Source organism: Lontra canadensis, unplaced genomic scaffold (assembly GCF_010015895.1).
Source record: "Lontra canadensis isolate GAN:19392208 unplaced genomic scaffold, GSC_riverotter_1.0 scaffold7, whole genome shotgun sequence".
NCBI classification, from domain to species: domain Eukaryota; kingdom Metazoa; phylum Chordata; class Mammalia; order Carnivora; family Mustelidae; genus Lontra; species Lontra canadensis.
This window is the reverse complement of record NW_022631001.1, coordinates 6275383-6294471: the sequence shown is the minus strand read 5'-3', so window position 1 is coordinate 6294471 and position 19089 is coordinate 6275383. Positions and strand designations below refer to the sequence as shown.

The window sequence follows — 19089 nt, the reverse complement described above, 5'->3', positions numbered from 1 at the left end:
AAACAAAAAGATATAAAAGTAGTGGTTTAAGCACACTCACTTACTTGCTCCCTCCAAAACTCCAATGAAGTAACAGTAACAGGATTTTTGGTTCACAAAATAATTTACAAAGAGAGAAAAATGGTAAAGGAGATAAGATAGTAGTAGAATTTAAAAACAGACAAGTAGAAACTGATTTATCAAACCCTGTGAAGTTGAATCCTAAATTGGCAGTGAGGAAAGCCAAGAGGCAATGCAATTATCTCTACAAAACCCAAAAGGCTTAGAATTTCTTGAAAGTCTGTCTAAGAAGCAGCTAGAACCTTAGATCCCCTCCCTCCCTTTAGGAACAGTTTACTGTTCCACTCTTACCTAGGCTTCATTTTCTAGACTAGGTGAAAAAGATGGTCTCTGGACTGGCAATTTCCAGCATTTGTTGAGTGTGGTTGTTACAGGGAAAACAAGCTGACCTAGCAAACTTTGTAAGTTGGTATTAGAAATGTCAGGACCCTTTTTCCATGTGGTAGGAAAGCCAGGCCTGTCCCCTCCAAGAGGAAGATTGGAAGATCCATCACTCTTGAATATGACAGCCCCCCAGATACCAGCCTTGGAGGCTCACCCAAGAAACAACCCGGACAGATCATCATGTAGGAAAACATAATCACCACGCACTCTGAGGTTCTAAACGGGTTTTTGTGTTACATTCTTCTATGAACCACTTATTAAGGATCACCAGATATTTGAGGAAAGCCTTAAACCTGAAAGATAGAAACTGAAACAAAAAAATTAATAAAAGGAAATTTCAAAGAAACACAGACCATGCAGGGGGGGGGGGAAACTCTTCAAAAGCCATTGACATTTTAATATTTTCAAAGAGATAGAAGAAATGCAGCCATGAAATAAGAACAGACAATAAGACACAAAGGGGGGGGGGGTAAAAGAAGCTACATACACACACACACAAAAAGAGATAAAAAATGACCTGTTGGAAATTAAAATTTTGAGAAAGATAGAAAAGACAACAGAAGGAGTTTGGGAAGGTAAAGATAAGGATGTTTTTTAGAAGACAAAGCATAGTAATAAAAGGACAGAAAACTGACAGAAGAACAGTTACAAAAATTAAAGGTCCAATCCATGAGGTCTGACATCCAAATAACAGGAGTTCATGTACAGAGTAAAAAAGTAGAGGAAATAAGAAATAACTTAAAAATTTTCCTTAAACCAAAGAACCTGAATTTTGAGATTGGGAAAAAATTAAGACCACTAGGATAAAGAAAAGCTCCTGTAAACTTGAGAAAAAGAGAGAAAACACAATAAACAGGGTATATTTAAAGGACCAAGTATCAGGTTTGCATCTGCCTTATTCCTCACACCATCCCTACAAAACAATAAAACAAGTTAATATAACATTAAAAAATACAGAATTAAATGTATAATTCAAATCAGAGTTAGAGGTACAATTAACATATATAAATGAAAAAAAAGATAATATTTATCTGTGCCCAGATGACTAAGTAATTTTCTAAAAGATGTAAAAGACAATACAAAAGATAGACTCAACAACATAAAACACTGAAATATATGTCAAAAACACTTTAGATTAAATAAAATTAAAGAAGTATAAAGAAATGGCAAACTGAGAAAAACCTATGAATGTACCTAACAGGGTTTAATATGTAAATTTTTCATATGAGCAGTAGGTAAAATGTTCATATAGGCAGATGAGAAAAAACACTCAGGCCCTATTAGAGTAAAATGGGCAAAGGATATGAACCAATTCATATGATGAAATGCAAATGGCTCCTAGTCATGAAAGAAAAAAAAAATCAACCTTCATGGTACTCCAAGAAATATAAATTAAAACTTGAGCTACACTTTTTTTCTTACCAAAATGTAGTTTCTTTTTCCTTTTATTTCCCCCAAAGGAAAGTTGCTCAGTGGTGAAGATATGAAATGATGCATTCTTTCTGAAGAGTTTTGGAAATATGTGTTAAAAACTTTAAGATATTTAAATACTACAATGTCAACTACCTAAGGAATTTGATTAATTTAACCAATATTTTACTGGATATACTCTTTAAGGTACTGAAATATGGGATACATATTTATAAGTAATAATTGTTAGGAAAGTGAAAACAAATAACTCCAATAATAGGGAGAAAACAGTTGAGTCACTTACAGAACAGAATTTATTTAGCCATCAAATCCCATGATTATAAATTATGTTCATTGAATGGTAAGTAGATTTTCTGACTCAAGAAGGAATTTTTTATTAAACACAGACTTATCAGATATTATCAGCAGATACAGTGGGTAAAGTCTGAGGCAGACAGTGACTAGGATAACTGCATTAACTTCAGAAATAAAGATATCCAGGGTGGGATACCTGGGTGGCTCAGCCAGTTAAGCGTTGAGATCTCAGGGTCCTGAGTTCAAACCAAGCATGGAGCCTACTTTAAAAATAAATAAATGAAATAAAGAGATCTAAAGGAGGAAATTAGTTTTAGGAGAAAGATGATCAATTTGTACTAAAGCAGTTGATTTCCAAGGGCTCTGTGGCTGTCCCAAGACAAAGAAGACAAGGTTAGGAGTTAAGTCAGTATTATAGAAACTTATGATAAGAAATATCTTTGAAGAGAGAGTGCAGTACTAAAAAAAGCCATGAACATAAGCGGGAAATTTAAAGAGAGAAAAATACAGAGTTAAGAGAGTTGAGCTTTGAGGTAAGTTTGCATTCATGTGGCAGGAAGAGGAAGTAGAAGTCGGGAGAAAGAGAAGAACCAGGATGAAGAGTAACAGCAATGCCTGAGAGGTCAGAGTTTTAGGAGGAAGATGGAGGTGCTCCAACAATCCATGATATGGTGAGATTCAGTATGATCTCTGGTGGAGCCTTGGGGAGGAGACACTTTGATGATTTAGAGATCAATTTTAGTGGACGAGTGGGGGTAGAACCAGAGGAGGAGAGAGAAAGATAAGAAAATGCGTTTGTGAACAAAGACTGTTTTCATTCAATAGTTTGACAGATTAGGCACTGAAAGGAAAGTGAGAGAAAGGACAGTAGCTTAAATTAGGAAAGAAAGGGATGTCTGATGATTTAAGAAAAGCAAAGATGATAGTGATTAATTGACTTTCTTGGAACAAGGGAGACGTGTTGATTTAAGGAGTTTAAATGAGATTAGCTGTGGAGAGGAGTATATCCTCTTACAAAAGGAGCACAGGAAGGAAGATGCATATGACCTGGAGGAGAGAGACTCCAAGTATTTACCAAATGGCCTCACTCGATTATTTATTTATTTTTGGAGTGCAAAAAAATTTTTTTTGGAGCTCACGCTATTATAGAGTACCAAGATCTCTTGGAAAATACGATAATGGACAGGACATAGACCAGGCTTTCAAAATACTTTTATATGGAAGATTAGACAGGTACGGAAATAACTCTAGAGATTGAGACCTCAAGCTATTGAGTTAAGTATTAATTTTTCTAGACCTTGCTGTCTCCTCCATAAAATGGGGGTAATGATGATACCAACTTCATCGAGTAATGGTGAAGTTTGAATGAGATACTAGGAAGTGCTTAGTAAAAGGCCTGGAAAAGTGAGACGCTAAATAAACGTAACTCTTGCTGTTCACATTATATAAAGTACGAAGGATAAGTGCTAAGAGAGAACTATGGGAGCTGAGAGAACGGGGACAGTAAAGGAAGAAAAGGGGTCAGGTTCATGCACTTAAGAAGGGGTGGAATTTAAGGATTGAGAAGGAAGGAAGGGAAATTTGGATGAGATAATGTGGATAGAGGCAGACAGTTTGAAGTTTCACAGCATAAAGTAAAAAGATTTCAACACATCAAAGATGGACACTCAGTTAAAAACTGCCCAACTTAAAAAAAATCCGTTACAAGATCCTAATCTCTTTTTAGCTTATGTTTCCTAGTGCTCTATCAAGATTGAGAAATTCAGCCCACAAATTGAATCCTGTTTCATTCTCCATCACCACCCACATGCTCTCCTTTCTTGTTTAAACTCAGGATAGATTTAAGGGCCCATGATTACAACCACTCTCTTGTACCCCCACCTAACCTGTCAGTATCCCTCTTTGCCTGAGATATACTTGCCTGGAAAAACACTAACCCTGATGGAACCTTACTATTTGCTTTCTCCCTATCTTTTGAATGTTCCTTCTTCATGGGGAAAATTTTTTTCATGCTAGATAGGTCCATGGGGGGCGACCACCCATCATACAAGGCTTGGAGACAAATACTTCAAAGTTATACAGTATGAGTTAAGGAAACACATCAAGACTAAGGCACACACAGTCTTCCTGTTTCTTTAGCATCTCCACAGAGAGGCATCTCATATTTCAGGAGGCATGCTGGACACAACTTTGGTTTTGTTATTATGGACGGGTTCCTTCCCCCATTGCTTTTCCTTCATATAGAGCTTCAGTAACAGTGACTTTATCAGCAGAGGTACATAGAGCCTGCTTGGTGAATCAAGCTGGCTAGATGTCATACCAGTCATTTACAATATTTTCTGGGCCCTGCACTAAAGGAGGCAGCTGGCGACCTTGTGTCCCTTTGGATGGTTAGTCTTCCAGCCACGGGCAGCAAGCCATTATTCCCATAGGAACCTGAACACAAGCACTTCCCATCCAGCTAGGGGCAGGGGTCTGGGCTAGCAAATCGTTCAGGCATTCTAGGGTGAACATGTGGGGTCGTTTTTGGACATTGCTTCTCCTTCGTAACCATTGATCCCCAAGACTCTTGAGTGCTCATCAGTTAAATCCGGAATAGAAAGACAGATGTTATCTGACTTCCACTCAGTCTTTAGAGTCTAAATAATTGCATTTGTCCTGCTCCCTCAAGGATGAGCTAGATTGTCATCTACTCCCCTCACCCGCATTTATTAGCAACAAGTTCTGTAGAGACCTAGAGATTGTCTCAGCAGCTGTAGGCCCTCCTTTTGGCCTTTGACACTAAAGTTGGAAAAGGAGAGGAATGTATCGATCCTCCTTATCCCACCTCTGCAGATTCTTTAGTGGCTTAGAGTCCGTCGAAATTCAAGGTGCCCAGAGCTACCACCACTGACTCCAAGTGCCCCTGCCATTGGCATATGAGTCTGCAGCAAACATTTGTTTGGTACACTTCTACAAAAGCCACCAGGTCACAGAGAGCAAGCCCTTCCTTGGCTATTTTTGCCTCAGACCCCAGACCCAAAGGAAAAAGGATTTGTGTTTAATAAAGAAACCAAACCGTGGTGACCTCCCTGGGGGACAGGGATGGTAGAGGATTGGGCCCTAGCCTTAGCTTCCTTTTGTCTGAATGGACCTCGAATAAGGTGGAGAGACCTCTGGTGCCAAGACTCTTGCGAACCGTGGAAGATATGGGTGGTTTTCATTATTTCGAGCAGTGGCAGGTAAGGTCATCGCTCGTAGTTTTATTGGGGAAAATCTAAGGTAAGAGTAAATGCCTTGGTGTCTAACCATAATGTGGCTGACTCCTTCCCAGGAGCTCCTCCTCATCCCATTTCTTTGGCAAGGTTTTCTTTTCTTCCCCATGGTTCATGGGCAGACCCAAATGCTAATGGTGTTTTGAGCTCTAACAGCTGTGTCAGCTTTCCTATACTACTATTCCTCCCATGCTGGCAGTGTTCCCAGAGAAATCTTTCTGTTCCTAGGAGGGCCCTAAAATTTGTAGAACCCTCGGACCTCACAGAATATGAATGTTCTCTTGGTGTCTGGCAAACTTCCAGGGAATTCGTCCAGAAACAGTCACTCACGAATTTCCAGTGATTTTGTAAGGTGACTCCGAGTGGACTCAGGATCTCTAGGAAGTCTGCTCTGATTTCACACACCAACTTAAGATAGAAGCAGGCGTATTTGTCTCCCTCATAGGTAAGCCTAGGTTTAGCTGGTAGTAGAGAGCCCAGAGTGAACCTCTCCATTTCATCTTCCAGCCATTCCTCCTGACTCACTTCTATCCTGTCGTCCTAGCAGTTTCTTCAGCCACAGTAGCTCTGGGTGCAGGAAAAGCTGTTTGAGCTTACAAATTGTTTTTATTTTTAAAATAAGATTTCAGGGGGCGCCCGGGTGGCTGAGTCAGTTAAGCGTCTGGTTTCATCTCAGTTCATGATCTCGGGGTCTTGGGATTGCACCCCGCATCCAGCTGCCCTGCTCAGTAGGGAGTCTGCTTCTCCCTTTCTTTCTACCCCTCCCGCCTGCTTGTGTACTCGCTCTCGCTCTCAAATAAATAAGTAAAATGTTTTTAAAAATATGATTTCAGCTTTGTTGAAGGATGGCAGTTATTCTTTATTTTCTTATAAGAAATCTCCGAGGGAAAAAAAATTCAGGCAAAACATCCAATGTTTTGTGGGCTGGTAACATTGAAAGTGAGGCCTATTTACTAGAACAAGGAGTGGTGGTTCCCTCAGAAGACATGGCTGGCTAGTTGATTGGATTCAATTGTGATTGGACTAGGGATGATGGAGTTTGGGTGGAGCCAATCTGATTAGAATTTTGAAGAGATATTTAAGTCCCCATCATCAGTTCATGTTTCATTTGGAGTTGTTTTCTTGAGACAAAACCATCTCACCCAAAACAAGACTATCGGGAAGGTGATATTTGAGCTGAGACTTGAGGGAGGTAAGAGAGTTTTCTGTGTACTAAGACCATCAAGCAGGAGTACTCCAGATTTTTTTTTTTCCTAAGATTTTATTTATTTATTTGAGAGAGTGAATGAGCAGTGGGGAGGGGCAGAAGGAGAGAGAGAAGCCGATTCCCTGCTAAGTGAAGCCCAATGTGGGGCTCGATCCCAGGACCCAGAGATCATGACCTGAGCCAAAAGGCCGATGCCTAAGCAGCTGAGCCATCCAGGCGCCCCCACTCCAAGCTTTTTTGAGACACAGGAATGTGGTTGGAACTGAAAGAGCAAGGGGTAAGTAGAAAGCGGTGGTGTTGAGCGTTAATAGGTAATGGGGGGGGGGGGGGCTCCTGGGTGGTTCAGTTGGTTAAGCAGTTGCCTTCCTCTCAAGTCATGATCCCAGAGTCCTGGGATTGAGTTCTGGGCCAGGCTCCTATCTCACTGGGGAATCTGCTTCTCCCTCTGCCCCCAACCTGCCCCCACCCAAACTCATGCTCGCTCTCTCTCTCTCTCTTTTTCTCTCTCAAATAAATAAATAAAATCTTTTAAAAAAAATAAATCTTAAAAAAGAAAAAAAAAAAAGAGGTAATTTTGGGCCAGATCAGGTAGGGAGGGAATTTTAGGACATACGAAGGATTCTAAGTGGGATGGAGTAGGCATGCTCAAACTTGAAGATGGGAAAGATAAAACAATGTTTGGAGAGCAGAAAAACTAAGAAATTAGGAATTTAAAAGAATTAGCAAACAGTATTAAGGGACCTCTTGAGATTGTGTTAATGAAGTATTTAGCTGTTGCATCTTTTTTTTTTTTTAAGATTCTGAGAGAGAGCATATTCATGCTGCTTTTTTTTTTTTTTGGTTAAGAATGTTTCTTTTGTTTCACTGTTAAGAACGATGCTTGCTATATATTTTTTACATTGAAATCCTTTATCTTACTATAGAACTATTTCTTAGTGGTTTACAAGTAAAGAATTTTAAAATCATGAATGAGTGTCATATTTCATCAAACCGTTTTTTGGTACCTATAAGATGATGATATTTCTCATTTTCTTTGTTAATATTCTGAATTATACCATTAGATTTTCAGATGTTGAGTCATTCTTTCATTCCTGGGATACATTCCATTTGGTCACGAGGTATTATTCTTTTAATATGTTGCTTTATTTGGTTGGATAATATCCCGTGTAGCTTTCATCTATGTTTATAACTAAAGATGGCCTCTAGCTTAAATTTTTTTTTGTCCTTTTCTGATTTTATTGCCAGAGATAATGGCCTCATTTGAGTAGCTTTCTAACTTTTCTATACTCTGAAAGAATTTGCATTAGTAAGAGTTAACTGTTTCTTGAAAGTTTGCTAGAATCGCCTACAATATAATCTATCTATTGGGCTTTTAGGGGTCATACTTTGAATTGGATTCTTATATTTTTGTGTTTATGCTTTCTAGTTTTTCTTGGATCCATTTTGGATATGTTTCCTCTGTAGAAAACTATTCTTTTTTGAAAATTTTGATGTCAGGATGCCAAGAAGATTCTCTTTGGAGATTAATTTTTTTTCTACTGTATTACTAGATTTGTGCACTACTTAATTTCTAGTCTTGCTTATTATCTTCTCTCTTATGATCAGTTATATTCATGGTGTGTTTTTATTAGTCTCTTCAAAGAATAGTTTTGGTCTTCATCCTTGTTTTTCATGTATTATCTTTCATTAATTTCATCTTTATTCCTTGTCATTTGTTTCCTCTTCTCCTATCTAATTTCGAGCTCCTTCAATTCAGTGTTTATTACTTATTTTTATTCACTATTCCTTTTAGTACAATGAAATATGTATCTTCATCTTCTTTAGTGCTAGCTTAATACCTAAACTCTATCTTTATTTTATTTTTATTATTTTTCTTTTTTATTGTGATATAATTAACAGGCAATGTTATATTAGATTCAGGTATACAATGTAATGATTCAACAATTCTATATATTACCCAATGCTCAACATGATAATGTGTAGAATTGTTGAATCACTATATTGTACACCTGAAACTAATACAACACTGTATGTTAAGTATATTGGGATTAAAAGTCTTCTTTATTGGGCACCTGGGTGGCTCAGTGGCTTAAGGTCTCTGCCTTCGGCTCAGGTCATGATCCCAAGGTCCTGGGATCCAGTCCCGCATCGGACTCTCTGCTCAGCAGGAAGGCTGCTGAGCCTGTCTCTGCCTACTTGTGATCTCTGTCAAATAAATAAATAAAATCTTTTAAAAAAATTAAAAAAAAACTTTAAAAAATCTTCTTTATTTCTGGGGTGTCAGTTATTTCTTCTCCTTTGTTTCTGATTTTATTTATTGGGAGTCCTCTCTCTTTTTTCTTGATAAGTCTGGCTAAAGGTTTATCAAACTTATCTTATCCTGGTTTCATTTAGCTGTTTTATTAGATTTTTTTAAGTCTCTATTTCATTTATTTCTGCTCTAATCCTTTTTATTTCCTTCTTTCTACTGGCTTTGAGCTTTGTTCTTCTTTTTCTAGCTCTTTTAGGTATGAGTTTGGGTTATTTATTTGAGACTGTTCTTGTTTCTTGAGGTAGACCTCTACTGCTATAAACTTCCCTTTTAGGACAGCTTTTTTTGCATCCCAAGATTTTGGACTGTTGTTTTTTCATTTTTTTTTTGTTTGTTTCCCATGTATTTTTTTATTTCCTCTTTGATTTCTTGGTTGAATCATTTATTGTTTAATAGTATTTAGCATCCGTGTATTTTAGTTCTTTCCAGATTTTTTCTTGATTTCTGGTTTCATAGTGTTCTAGTCAGAAAGGACACATGATATGATTTCAGTATTTTTGAATTTACTGAGACTTGTTTTGTGGTCTAATGTGATCTCTTCTGGAGACTATTCCATGTGCACTTGAAAAGAATGTGCATTCCACTGTTCGGGTTTGGAATGTTCTGAGTTTATCTGTTAGGTCTATCTGGTCCATTGGGTCATTTCAAAGCCACTGTTTCCTTGTGATTTTCTGTCTGCATCATCTATCCATTGATATAGTGGGGGTTAAAGCCCCCTACTATTATTGAATTATTGTCAATTTCTTCCTTTATGTCAATCAATAGTTTCTTTATGTATCTAGCTGCTCCCATATTGGGTGCATATTTACAGTTGTTATATCCTCTTGTTGGATTGTTCCCTTTATCATTATGTAGTATACTCCTTTGTCACTCTGTTTTTTTATTAGAGCATTTATCCCATTTACATTTAATTACTGAAATTGTCTTGGGAAACTCTTTGTCTTTCCTTTTATTCCAAATGATACTGGTGCTAGGTAAGAGTATTCTTGGTTGCAAGTCTGTTTCTTTCAGTACTTTGAATATATCATGCCATTTTCTCCTGGCCTACAAAGTTTCTACTAAAAAGTTAGTTGATAGCCTTATGGGTTTGTTTTTTTTTTTTCATATGTAACTGTTTTCTTTTCTCTTTCTGCTTTTAAGATTCTCCTCCACTACCTTTGCCATTTTAATTATTACATGTCTTGGTGTGGACCTCTTTGGGTTAATTTTGTTGGGGTCTCTCTGTGCTTCTTGGATCTAAATGTCTTGTTTCCTTCCCCCATATTAGGAAAGTTTTTAGTTATTTCTTCAAATAATTTTTCTGCCCCATTCTCTCTCATATTCTGAGGTCCCTATAATTCAAATGATATTTCCCTGGATGATGTCATGGAGTTCCCTTAACCTATATTCATTTTTTACTACTCTTTTTTTCTTTCTGCTTTTCAGCTTTGTTGCTTTCCATTGCCCTGTATTCCAAGTTGCTGATCTGCTCTTCTGCCTCCTCTCATCTGCTATTGATTCCCTTCAGTGTATTTTTTTTTCCAATTTCAGTTACTGAGTTCTTTATCTCTGATTGGTTCTTTTTATTTTATTTTATTTTTATTTTTATTTTTTAAAGATTTTATTTATTTATTTGACAGAGAGAGATCACAAGTAGGCAGAGAGGCAGGCAGAGAGCGAGAGAGAGGAGGAAGCAGGCTCCCTGCGGAGCAGAGAGCCCGATGCGGGACTCGATCTCAGGACCCTGAGATCATGACCTGAGCTGTTAGCAGAGGCTTAACCCACTGAGCCACCCAGGCGCCCCTGGTTCTTTTTATATTTTCTATCTCTTTGTTGAAGGTCTCACTGAGATCCTCCCCTCTCTCCTCAAGTCCCTGAGTATCTTTATGATCACTACATTTAATTCTTTATCAGTCATATTGCTTGTCTACATTTCATTTAGCTCTTTTTCTGTGGTTTTGTCCTCTTCTTTCATTTGGGACATATTCCTCTGTCTCCTCGTTTTGTTAAACGCTCTGTGTCTGTTTCCCAATAGGAAAGTCAGCTATGTACTGATCTTGGAAAGCGGTGGCCCTATAAAAAAGAGGTCCTGTGGTGCCCTACAGCACAATTCCCCCTATTCACTAGAACCAGGCACTTCAGAGGTGTCTACTATGTGGGCTCTATGTACCCTACTACTGTTGTTGAGCTGCACCTAAGCTCTAGTTTTAGATAAACATATGGAAGTTTGTGACAATCATCATAGCTTAATGAATTATCACACCTAGCTCTTCTGATGGCCGTGTAACCAGCACCTAGGTTCAAAACAAGAATATTAACATGCTCCAGAGGCACCCTTATGTCCCCACGCACAATCTCTCTCTTTTCCAAAGGTAATCACTACTCTGACTTCTAATATAGATTACTTTGCCTCATTTTTATCTTTATAAAAATGGAATCATGGAGTAGGTATTCTTTTGTGACTGTATGATTTTGCTTAGTATAATGATTATAAAGTTATTCTTATATTTCTTTGTAATTTTTTGTCCTCGTTGCTGTATTGTATTCCATTATATGGATATACCATCACGTATTTATCCATTCTACTGCTGATGGGCATTTAGGTTGTTTCCAGTATTTGGCCACTATAAATAATGTTATAGACATTCTTGGAGGTGACTGTCAGTGCAGAGCCATGCACTGACAGTGGGAACCGTTCAATCATAGCAAAGGCATGTGTTCAATTTTACACAAGCAGATGCTCAATTTTGGTATATACTGTCCAAATAGTTCTCCAAGGTGAATGTAATGATTTCCATTCTCTTTATTAGAATAAAACCCCTCCCATTGTTCCACATCTACACCACCTCTTGTTTTGTTAATCTTATAAACTTCTAGCCTTTCTTTGAGTGCGCAATAATATTCCATAGTGGTATTTTATTTGTAACTCTCTAATAAGTTTTGCAACATTAATTTTCAACACTTTTGTATTCTTCCTTTTAGGCTTTGTTTAAACACTGCCCTGAAGAAATAACCTGTATACCCGCCCAAGACTGAGTGATTCAATAGACCTCCAGGGAACAGAGCTGGGTACCGACTGAAGAGCAGCACAGGCTTAACCTGTGCTAGTTCTAGGCAACTCTTCTACCCAGAGCGTCATTCGTTGGTGAATCAGCAAGCCTAAGAAACATTATCATCATTTCATTTTCATAAAGGTCCACTGGTGGTTCCTAGTGACTCAGGCTCTCAGACCCATTTTTTAAAATATAGCATTTTCCAGTATCCTCAACTATCTAGAACATACTGAAAAACTTTGTGAAGCTTGGGGCTTATTAATGGAAGCTATGAAGTCTAAGGCCAGCTGTGCTCAGAACCCAAGCTGTACCATAATGATATTTCATCCAACCAAAGAAGAGTTTAATGATTTTGATAAATACATTGCTTACATGGAATCCCAGGGTGCACACCGAGCAGGCCTGGCCAAGGTGATTCCACCCAAGGAATGGAGGGCCAGGCCGACCTATGACGACATCAGTGACATCCTAATTGCAACTCCTCTCCAGCAGGTGGTCTCCGGGCAGGCAGGTGTGTTTACTCAATACCATAAAAAGAAGAAAGCCACGACAGTGGGCGAGTACCGCCGTTTGGCAAACAGCGGGAAGTATCAGACTCCACCACACTCGGGGTTTGAGGATTTGGAGCGAAAATACTGGAAGACGCGTCTCTACGATTCTCCCATCTATGGCGCTGACATCAGCGGCTCCTTGTTCGACGAAAACACCAAAGAGTGGAACCTGGGACACCTGGGAACCATCCAGGACCTGCTGGAGCAGGAGTGCGGCGTGGTGATCGAGGGCGTGAACACCCCCTACCTGTACTTCGGCATGTGGAAGACCACGTTCGCCTGGCACACGGAGGACATGGACCTGTACAGCATCAACTACCTGCACTTCGGGGAGCCCAAGACTTGGTACGCGGTGCCCCCGGAGCATGGCCAGCGCCTGGAACGCCTGGCCACGGAGCTCTTCCCGGGCAGCGCCCGCGCCTGCGAGGCCTTCCTGCGGCACAAGGTGGCTCTCATCTCGCCCACGGTGCTCAAGGACAATGGGATCCCGTTCAGTCGGATCACGCAGGAGGCGGGCGAGTTCATGGTGACCTTTCCCTATGGCTACCACTCTGGCTTCAACCACGGCTTCAACTGCGCCGAAGCCATCAACTTCGCCACCCCGCGCTGGATCGATTACGGCAAGGTGGCCTCCCAGTGCAGCTGCGGGGAGGCCAGGGTCACCTTTTCCATGGACGCCTTCGTGCGCATCCTGCAGCCCGAGCGCTATGAGCTGTGGAAGCGCGGGCAGGACCGGGCTGCCGTGGACCACACGGAGCCCGTGGCGCCCGGCGGTCCGGAGCTGAGCGCCTGGCGCAAGGTGCGCGGCCCCGGGAGAGGCGCGTGGAGCCTGCGGCACCTGCCACCGCGCCGGGCCCCACGGGCCCCGCGACCCGGGGCTGCTGGCTGGAGCCCCCGCCGCCGCCGCCGCCCGGCTCTGCGCCAGGCCTCCCCGCGCCCCTTATCCGCCCAGAGTTCTTCCTCTGCTGCCCAGTGCGAGGCTGTCCCCGCCCGCCCCTCCGGGGAGCCCGGCCCCACCGGGCCACAGCCCCCCACTCCCTGTGCCCCAGGTCCCCGGCTCTCCCCTGGCAGGTGTGGTCCTGGTCGTCGTCCTCGGGAACAGGGGGCTCAGGGGCCTAGCCTCCAAGCCCGGGCCAAGAGGCGCGTCTTGGGGGGAGCGGGGCACACAGCTCCGCACTCTGAGGCTCAGCCCCTTCCTCTGGATAGAGGCTGGGTGGACAAGGCGGCACCACTGAGCCCTGGGCTCAGGCAAGCTGCTGAGGCTTCCGTGTCTGGCTGTGCCCCCGTCCCCTAAGCCCAGGGGACACTTTTGTAACCCACTGCTCTTGAGTGTGGCCACAGTCTTCTTGAGACTGGCCATATTTATGTCAGAGCTTTGGGCGAACTTGCAGGACACTGGTCTTGCTTGAGAGTCCTGTGATGTTGCCACTGATGCGTTGAGTCCATGTTCTTTACCAAGTTCGCCATAATTTGTTCTTTCTGCCACACCCTGGAATGTCTTTGGACACTGCTGATGCCCGTTTCGCCAGCTGAGCTTTCATCCACTAGGCATTCTTGTGTGTCTGCGAGCTGGGTCCTGTGGAGGTGGCCAGAGCCTCATCTCCCCCAGACTCCTATCCTCTGGGCCAACTATGAATGCTGCTGGGTTTTGGTTCTCCTCAATCTCCTTCCCTTTCCTCTCCACCTCCTTTCCCCCTTTTCTTGAAAAACTAGGCCCTTTCCACCAATGGGTCAGGAGAAGCTCAGAAAATAATGTATCATCTTTCTGAGGCTTCGATGTATTCAAAATATGTTATCGCCAGTATTTGTTCACAAACATACTACATATAAAACCAAACTGTTCAGATCTGACTTTGTTTCTAATAAATATTGTCCATTCAGCTGATTGAGGGGTGGAAGTTTTTCTTTCCTGTACTTCTCTTGATAATTATATCAAAACATTTCAAGCAAGACTGATTTTTACGGGCTGGCTGCCTTGTGTGGTGTTGAGGAAGGAGTTTGGAGGGTGGTTCTTGGGTACTACTAACTGGGTAGGTGAGGGGATTGGGTTTGCAGCCCTACCTTAAGGGCGAAGGACAGAAATCACCTGGTCCTTTGCCAGGCAGGAGTACCCGAGTTGCTGGGAGGTGAGCAGAGGACTAATGTGCGGTCATCTGAGTATCTTCCCCTGAGTCTGCACGGCCTTTTCCATGTTGTATGTATATTTCGCATAGTGCAATCACTGATTCCTGCAGTAAACATGTGCACAAATGAATCAACAAGATAAATTTCATCTGGTACTCTGTGCTGGGAAGAACCTGAAGGGGAGGGGATATAGAGCAGAATGGGTAGGGCCTGCCTGGGTTCCAGTAGTCTGGGGAAGTTGGATTAAGCAGTAGACCTTTTCCAAGGCCCAACTAAGATAGGTCCACAGCTGACTTCCACTTAGAGGAAACTATCAGTATAATTGATCTAACATGGAACGTATGTTTTCTCAGGAAGAGAAAGAAAGCTCTTTGCGTCTGGGCATAGAGAGGAAGAAGGAGAGAGTCAGGGCACCGTATGCTGGCCCTCGTGGCTCATGTCAAGTATTTGAGTTTTTCCCCAACTTGAAATGGGAAGGCAGTGGAAGTTTGAAACAGCCCTTGACATGTTGTGACTTATATACTTAACAGTCAGCTTAGTTTTTCTGTGACAATTCCGGGGGCAGGAGACCTAGGTAGAAGGTCTCAGTAATACCAGTGAGATGTGGTCATTTCGATGTCCATGTTGAAAACGTGCAGAAGCAGAAAACTCCGAATAAATCTTGGAAATTGAAAATGATGGCTTGGCTAGAGAAGGAAACATGTCAGAGAAGCAAACCACCACTCCCCTCCCTCCAGCTTAGGCTTTGCCTACTTTTGGGAGGTTGACTTTTTTTTAATTGATCTGTAGAAGTTTTGTGATATTCAGAATATTAATTCACTATATTTTTTGTATGATGAAAAACGAGACTAGTTTCCTTTTATATATCTATAGATCTATTATTAATATATACATATGTATGTATGCATATATTATATATAATGCATACAAATAAGAGGATTGTAGGCATTGATTGTAGGCATTGATTGTAGGCATTGATTCATGTTGTTACAGAGACCAAGAAATCCCGTGATCTGCTGATGTTCTACCAGTTGAAGACCCAGAAATATGGTGGTGTGATTCAGCAGGAGTCCAAAGGCCCGAAAATCTGGCAGCTAATGGTTTAAGCCTGAATCTGGGTCCTGTCAACCTTAAAAAATAAAAACCAGTTATTTTACCAGCAAAAGATGGGTTTATTTGGAAATAAAAGAGCATCGCAGTCTGGGACAAACAAACCCAGGCAAAACCATAGGCAAGTCCAGAGAAAAAGGAGAGACATACTTTTTTAAGGAGAAAGGGTAAGTTGGGAAAGCTTCACTGGAATAAACTGGAAGTTTCAAGTGTGGTGGCTTTTCATTGGCTGAGCTTTTGCCGGAGATGAGGTAGTGTCTCTTCCTCTAGCTAGAAGACAGTGGTACCCACTTAGAAGATGGACTATAAGGTCAAGTCTCTCTTCCTGTTGGGTCTGTAACTGACTATGAAGGGTAGGACATGAGCGCTCCCCCTGCCAAACACCCTCCATTTTAGTGAGGTGCATTCCATTGCTAGCTTTCACAGTCCAAACACCCGGGAACCAGAAGGACCCACGCCTGAAGTCCCAGGGAAGGCAAAGATGATATGTCATCTCTAGCAGAGAGATTGAATTTATGTTTCCTCTGCTCTTTTGTTCTAGTTTTTGACGGCTTTGATCAGCGCCCCTATAGTGGTGAAGGTGATCTTTTACTCAGTTTACTGATGCAAACACTAATCTCTTCCTGAGATACACATACAGACCCTCCCAGAAATAATTTCTTTACCAGCTACTTGGGCATCTCTTAACCCAATCAAGTCAACACATAAAATTAACCATCAGAGTCACGACACTGAAGTCAGTTAAATGTAGAAGATACTTCTATCATGGTCCTTTGGTTCTTGAAGACATTTTTTTTCCACCCTGAGCTCAAGAAGACATTCTTCAGTATTTTCTCTGCTAGCACCCGGTTTTGAACCTTCAGTCTGCGATCCACCTCAAGTTTATGTAAGTGATATGAAGTAGAGTTCTACTTTTTTTTTCTCTCAAAAATAGTACATCGCCCCCCACCCCCCACCAGTTTGGTGCACCACCTCCATTATATTCAGATTCCTACGTACACAGTGTCTGTGTCGGGCCTCTCTTTCTCGTACATAGATGGATTTTGTTCATTGCCATTCAGTTACCACCGACTGATAATGGAGAAGTCGCCCTTCTTTATCTTCCTTTTAAGGAATAATCTTGGAGATTCTTGTTTGAATATCTGACTCCATCACTTACTAGATCTGTCACTTTGAGCGAGTTGCTTAATGTCACCCTGACTCTGCTTCCTCACCTGAGAAACCTGAGGCTTAATTGGAGGACTCCCCTGATCGGGTCGTTATGAAGATTCAATGAATTATTCTATGCAGACTATTTTGAACAGTGTCTGGCATTTGATAGTCACCATATGTGTTAGCTACTTTTAATAATATAGTACTATTAGAGGTAAAGAGGGACTCTATTCATCAAAAGATATGGAAAAGAGGGGCGCCTGGGTGGCCTGCTTGGTTAAGTGTGGGACTCTTGATTTCGACTCAGGTCATGATCTCAGGGTTGTGAGATGGGTTTCCGTTCTGGGCGTGAAGTCTGCTTAAGATTCTCTCTCTCCCTTACCCTCTGTCCCTACCCCCAGCACTCTCTCTCTCTCTCTTTCTAGAAAAAAAAAAAAAAGAAAGAAAGAAAGAAAGAAAGAAAGAAAAGGAAAAAAAAGGAGTGAAAAGACAAATCAAGGAAAAGGAACATATTGTATTACTCATATCCAAGAAAGAGCTAATATCTAGAATATATAAAGAATTCCTCCAAAGAAAGACAGACAACCCAGCAGAAAAAAATGGACAAAATACTTGATTAAGCACTTAATGAAGGAGGAAATCCTAGTGGCTAAGAAGCATAGGAAAAAATCGCTCACCCTCATTTGCAGTCAAGGAAATGCAAATAATAACAGGATACTCCTGTGCCATCACCTGATTGGCTAACACTAAACGGCTGACAAATCATCAAAGATTTGCAAGCGTGAACAACAACCAAGACCCTCATATGAAGCTAGGGCACATGTAAATTGGTAAAAACAATTAGGAAAAAAACCAATTTGGCAAGATAAAGGATGAATTCGCATTCTATGACCCAGAAATCCATTCTCTAGGTATGAATACATGTGTGTCGGACATGTGGGAGAATTTTCAGAGCGACGCTCTGTGTAATGGGACCAGAAGCAGAGGCAACTCACAGGTCCATCCACATGCATAAATGTGCGTATGGTGAGTACTGGACTGCCCTGAGACAGAACAGAGTCCAGCTACGTGTGGCAACATAAAAATGACCAAAAAAAAAAAAAAAATACAGAGAAGAACACAGGAAGGTACATAAGGTAGGATTCTATTGATATGTTTATATGAAGTTTTCAAAAATGGACACAATTTCAATTTTATATTGTTTACCAAAATGAATATGCCTGTTGTTAGGGTAGGATTAGCCTAGAAGGCAGTGGGGGCTGTGATCCCAGAGGAGAAGCACAGGCAGCATCCTGGGGCCCTGGTGATGATCTCTTCTCTTGACCTGGGTGTTAGTTCTATTTTTGTTTACTCTGTAATTGTTTGTTAATGGTACATATATGCTTTCCAAATTTCTGTAAGCACTCTATATTTCATAATTTTAAAATGTTAAAAAAAACTGCTTTCTGCTCTGAAAAAATTAAGTCATGCAGTGGTTCATAAAATCATTAGATTCATATTGTTTTGTAGACTTAAAAAGTCTATATCATATTTCCAATATTTTTCATTCTAATATCCTTTATGGATAGCTTCTTTTGTTATTTATTTTTTATATTTAGTAATATTTTATTTTTGGGGACAGGTTTTAAGTTAATTAATTAATTAATTTTAAGATTTTTACTTATTTGAGACAGAGAGAGTGTGAAAGAGCACAAAGGGGGAGCAGATGGAGAGGGAAAGGCAGACTCCCCACTGAGCAAGGAGCCCAACATGGGGCTCCCTCCCAGGACCCCGAGATCATGACCTGAGCTGAAGGCAGATGCTTAACTGACTGAGCCACCCACATGACTCTAGAACAGTTTTAGATTAATGAAAAATTGAGAAGATAGTTCAGAAAGTTCCCATATCCCCCAACCAATCCCACACACATTTTCCTCTAGTATTTTTTTTAAAGATTTTTTTTTTATTATTCATTTGAGAGAGAAAGAGAGCAAACAAGAGCAGGAGGAGGGGAGAGTCAGAGAAAGAGGAAGCAGACTCCCCACTGAGCAAGGAGCCCAATGGGGGGCTCCATCCCAGGACTCCAAGATCATGACCTCTTTTCCCCTAACTTCCCCCATGGTCATGATTCTCAGACTTCTATATATGCATTTCTGTGAGAAACAAGGAAAGTCTGAGAATCTATTACAGCCGAGAGAGA

At 41.1% G+C, this 19089-nt stretch overlaps 1 protein-coding gene and 1 long non-coding RNA gene across 2 annotated transcripts in view; both read left to right on the top strand.

Moving 5' to 3' along the window:
- The window catches only part of LOC116864936, a 28340-nt gene extending 16364 nt beyond the window's left edge, over positions 1 to 11976 (top strand). The window contains exon 3 of the long non-coding RNA XR_004382104.1: positions 11903 to 11976. This is a non-coding gene — a long non-coding RNA (uncharacterized LOC116864936). The remainder of the gene's footprint in view (positions 1 to 11902) is intronic.
- Positions 11977 to 12099: 123 nt separating this feature from the next.
- KDM4D (lysine demethylase 4D) lies at positions 12100 to 14206 on the top strand. Its single transcript, XM_032853543.1, has one exon. The coding sequence runs from the start codon at positions 12235 to 12237 to the stop codon at positions 13816 to 13818; it is 1584 nt and encodes a 527-aa protein (XP_032709434.1). The 5' UTR covers positions 12100 to 12234; the 3' UTR covers positions 13819 to 14206.
- The last annotated feature ends 4883 nt before the right edge of the window (positions 14207 to 19089 follow it).

What these genes read in the sequence shown, in the direction of transcription:
- KDM4D (XM_032853543.1), top strand. Translation starts at nt 12,235, where the DNA reads ATGGAAGCTATGAAGTCTAAGGCCAGCTGTGCTCAGAACCCAAGCTGT.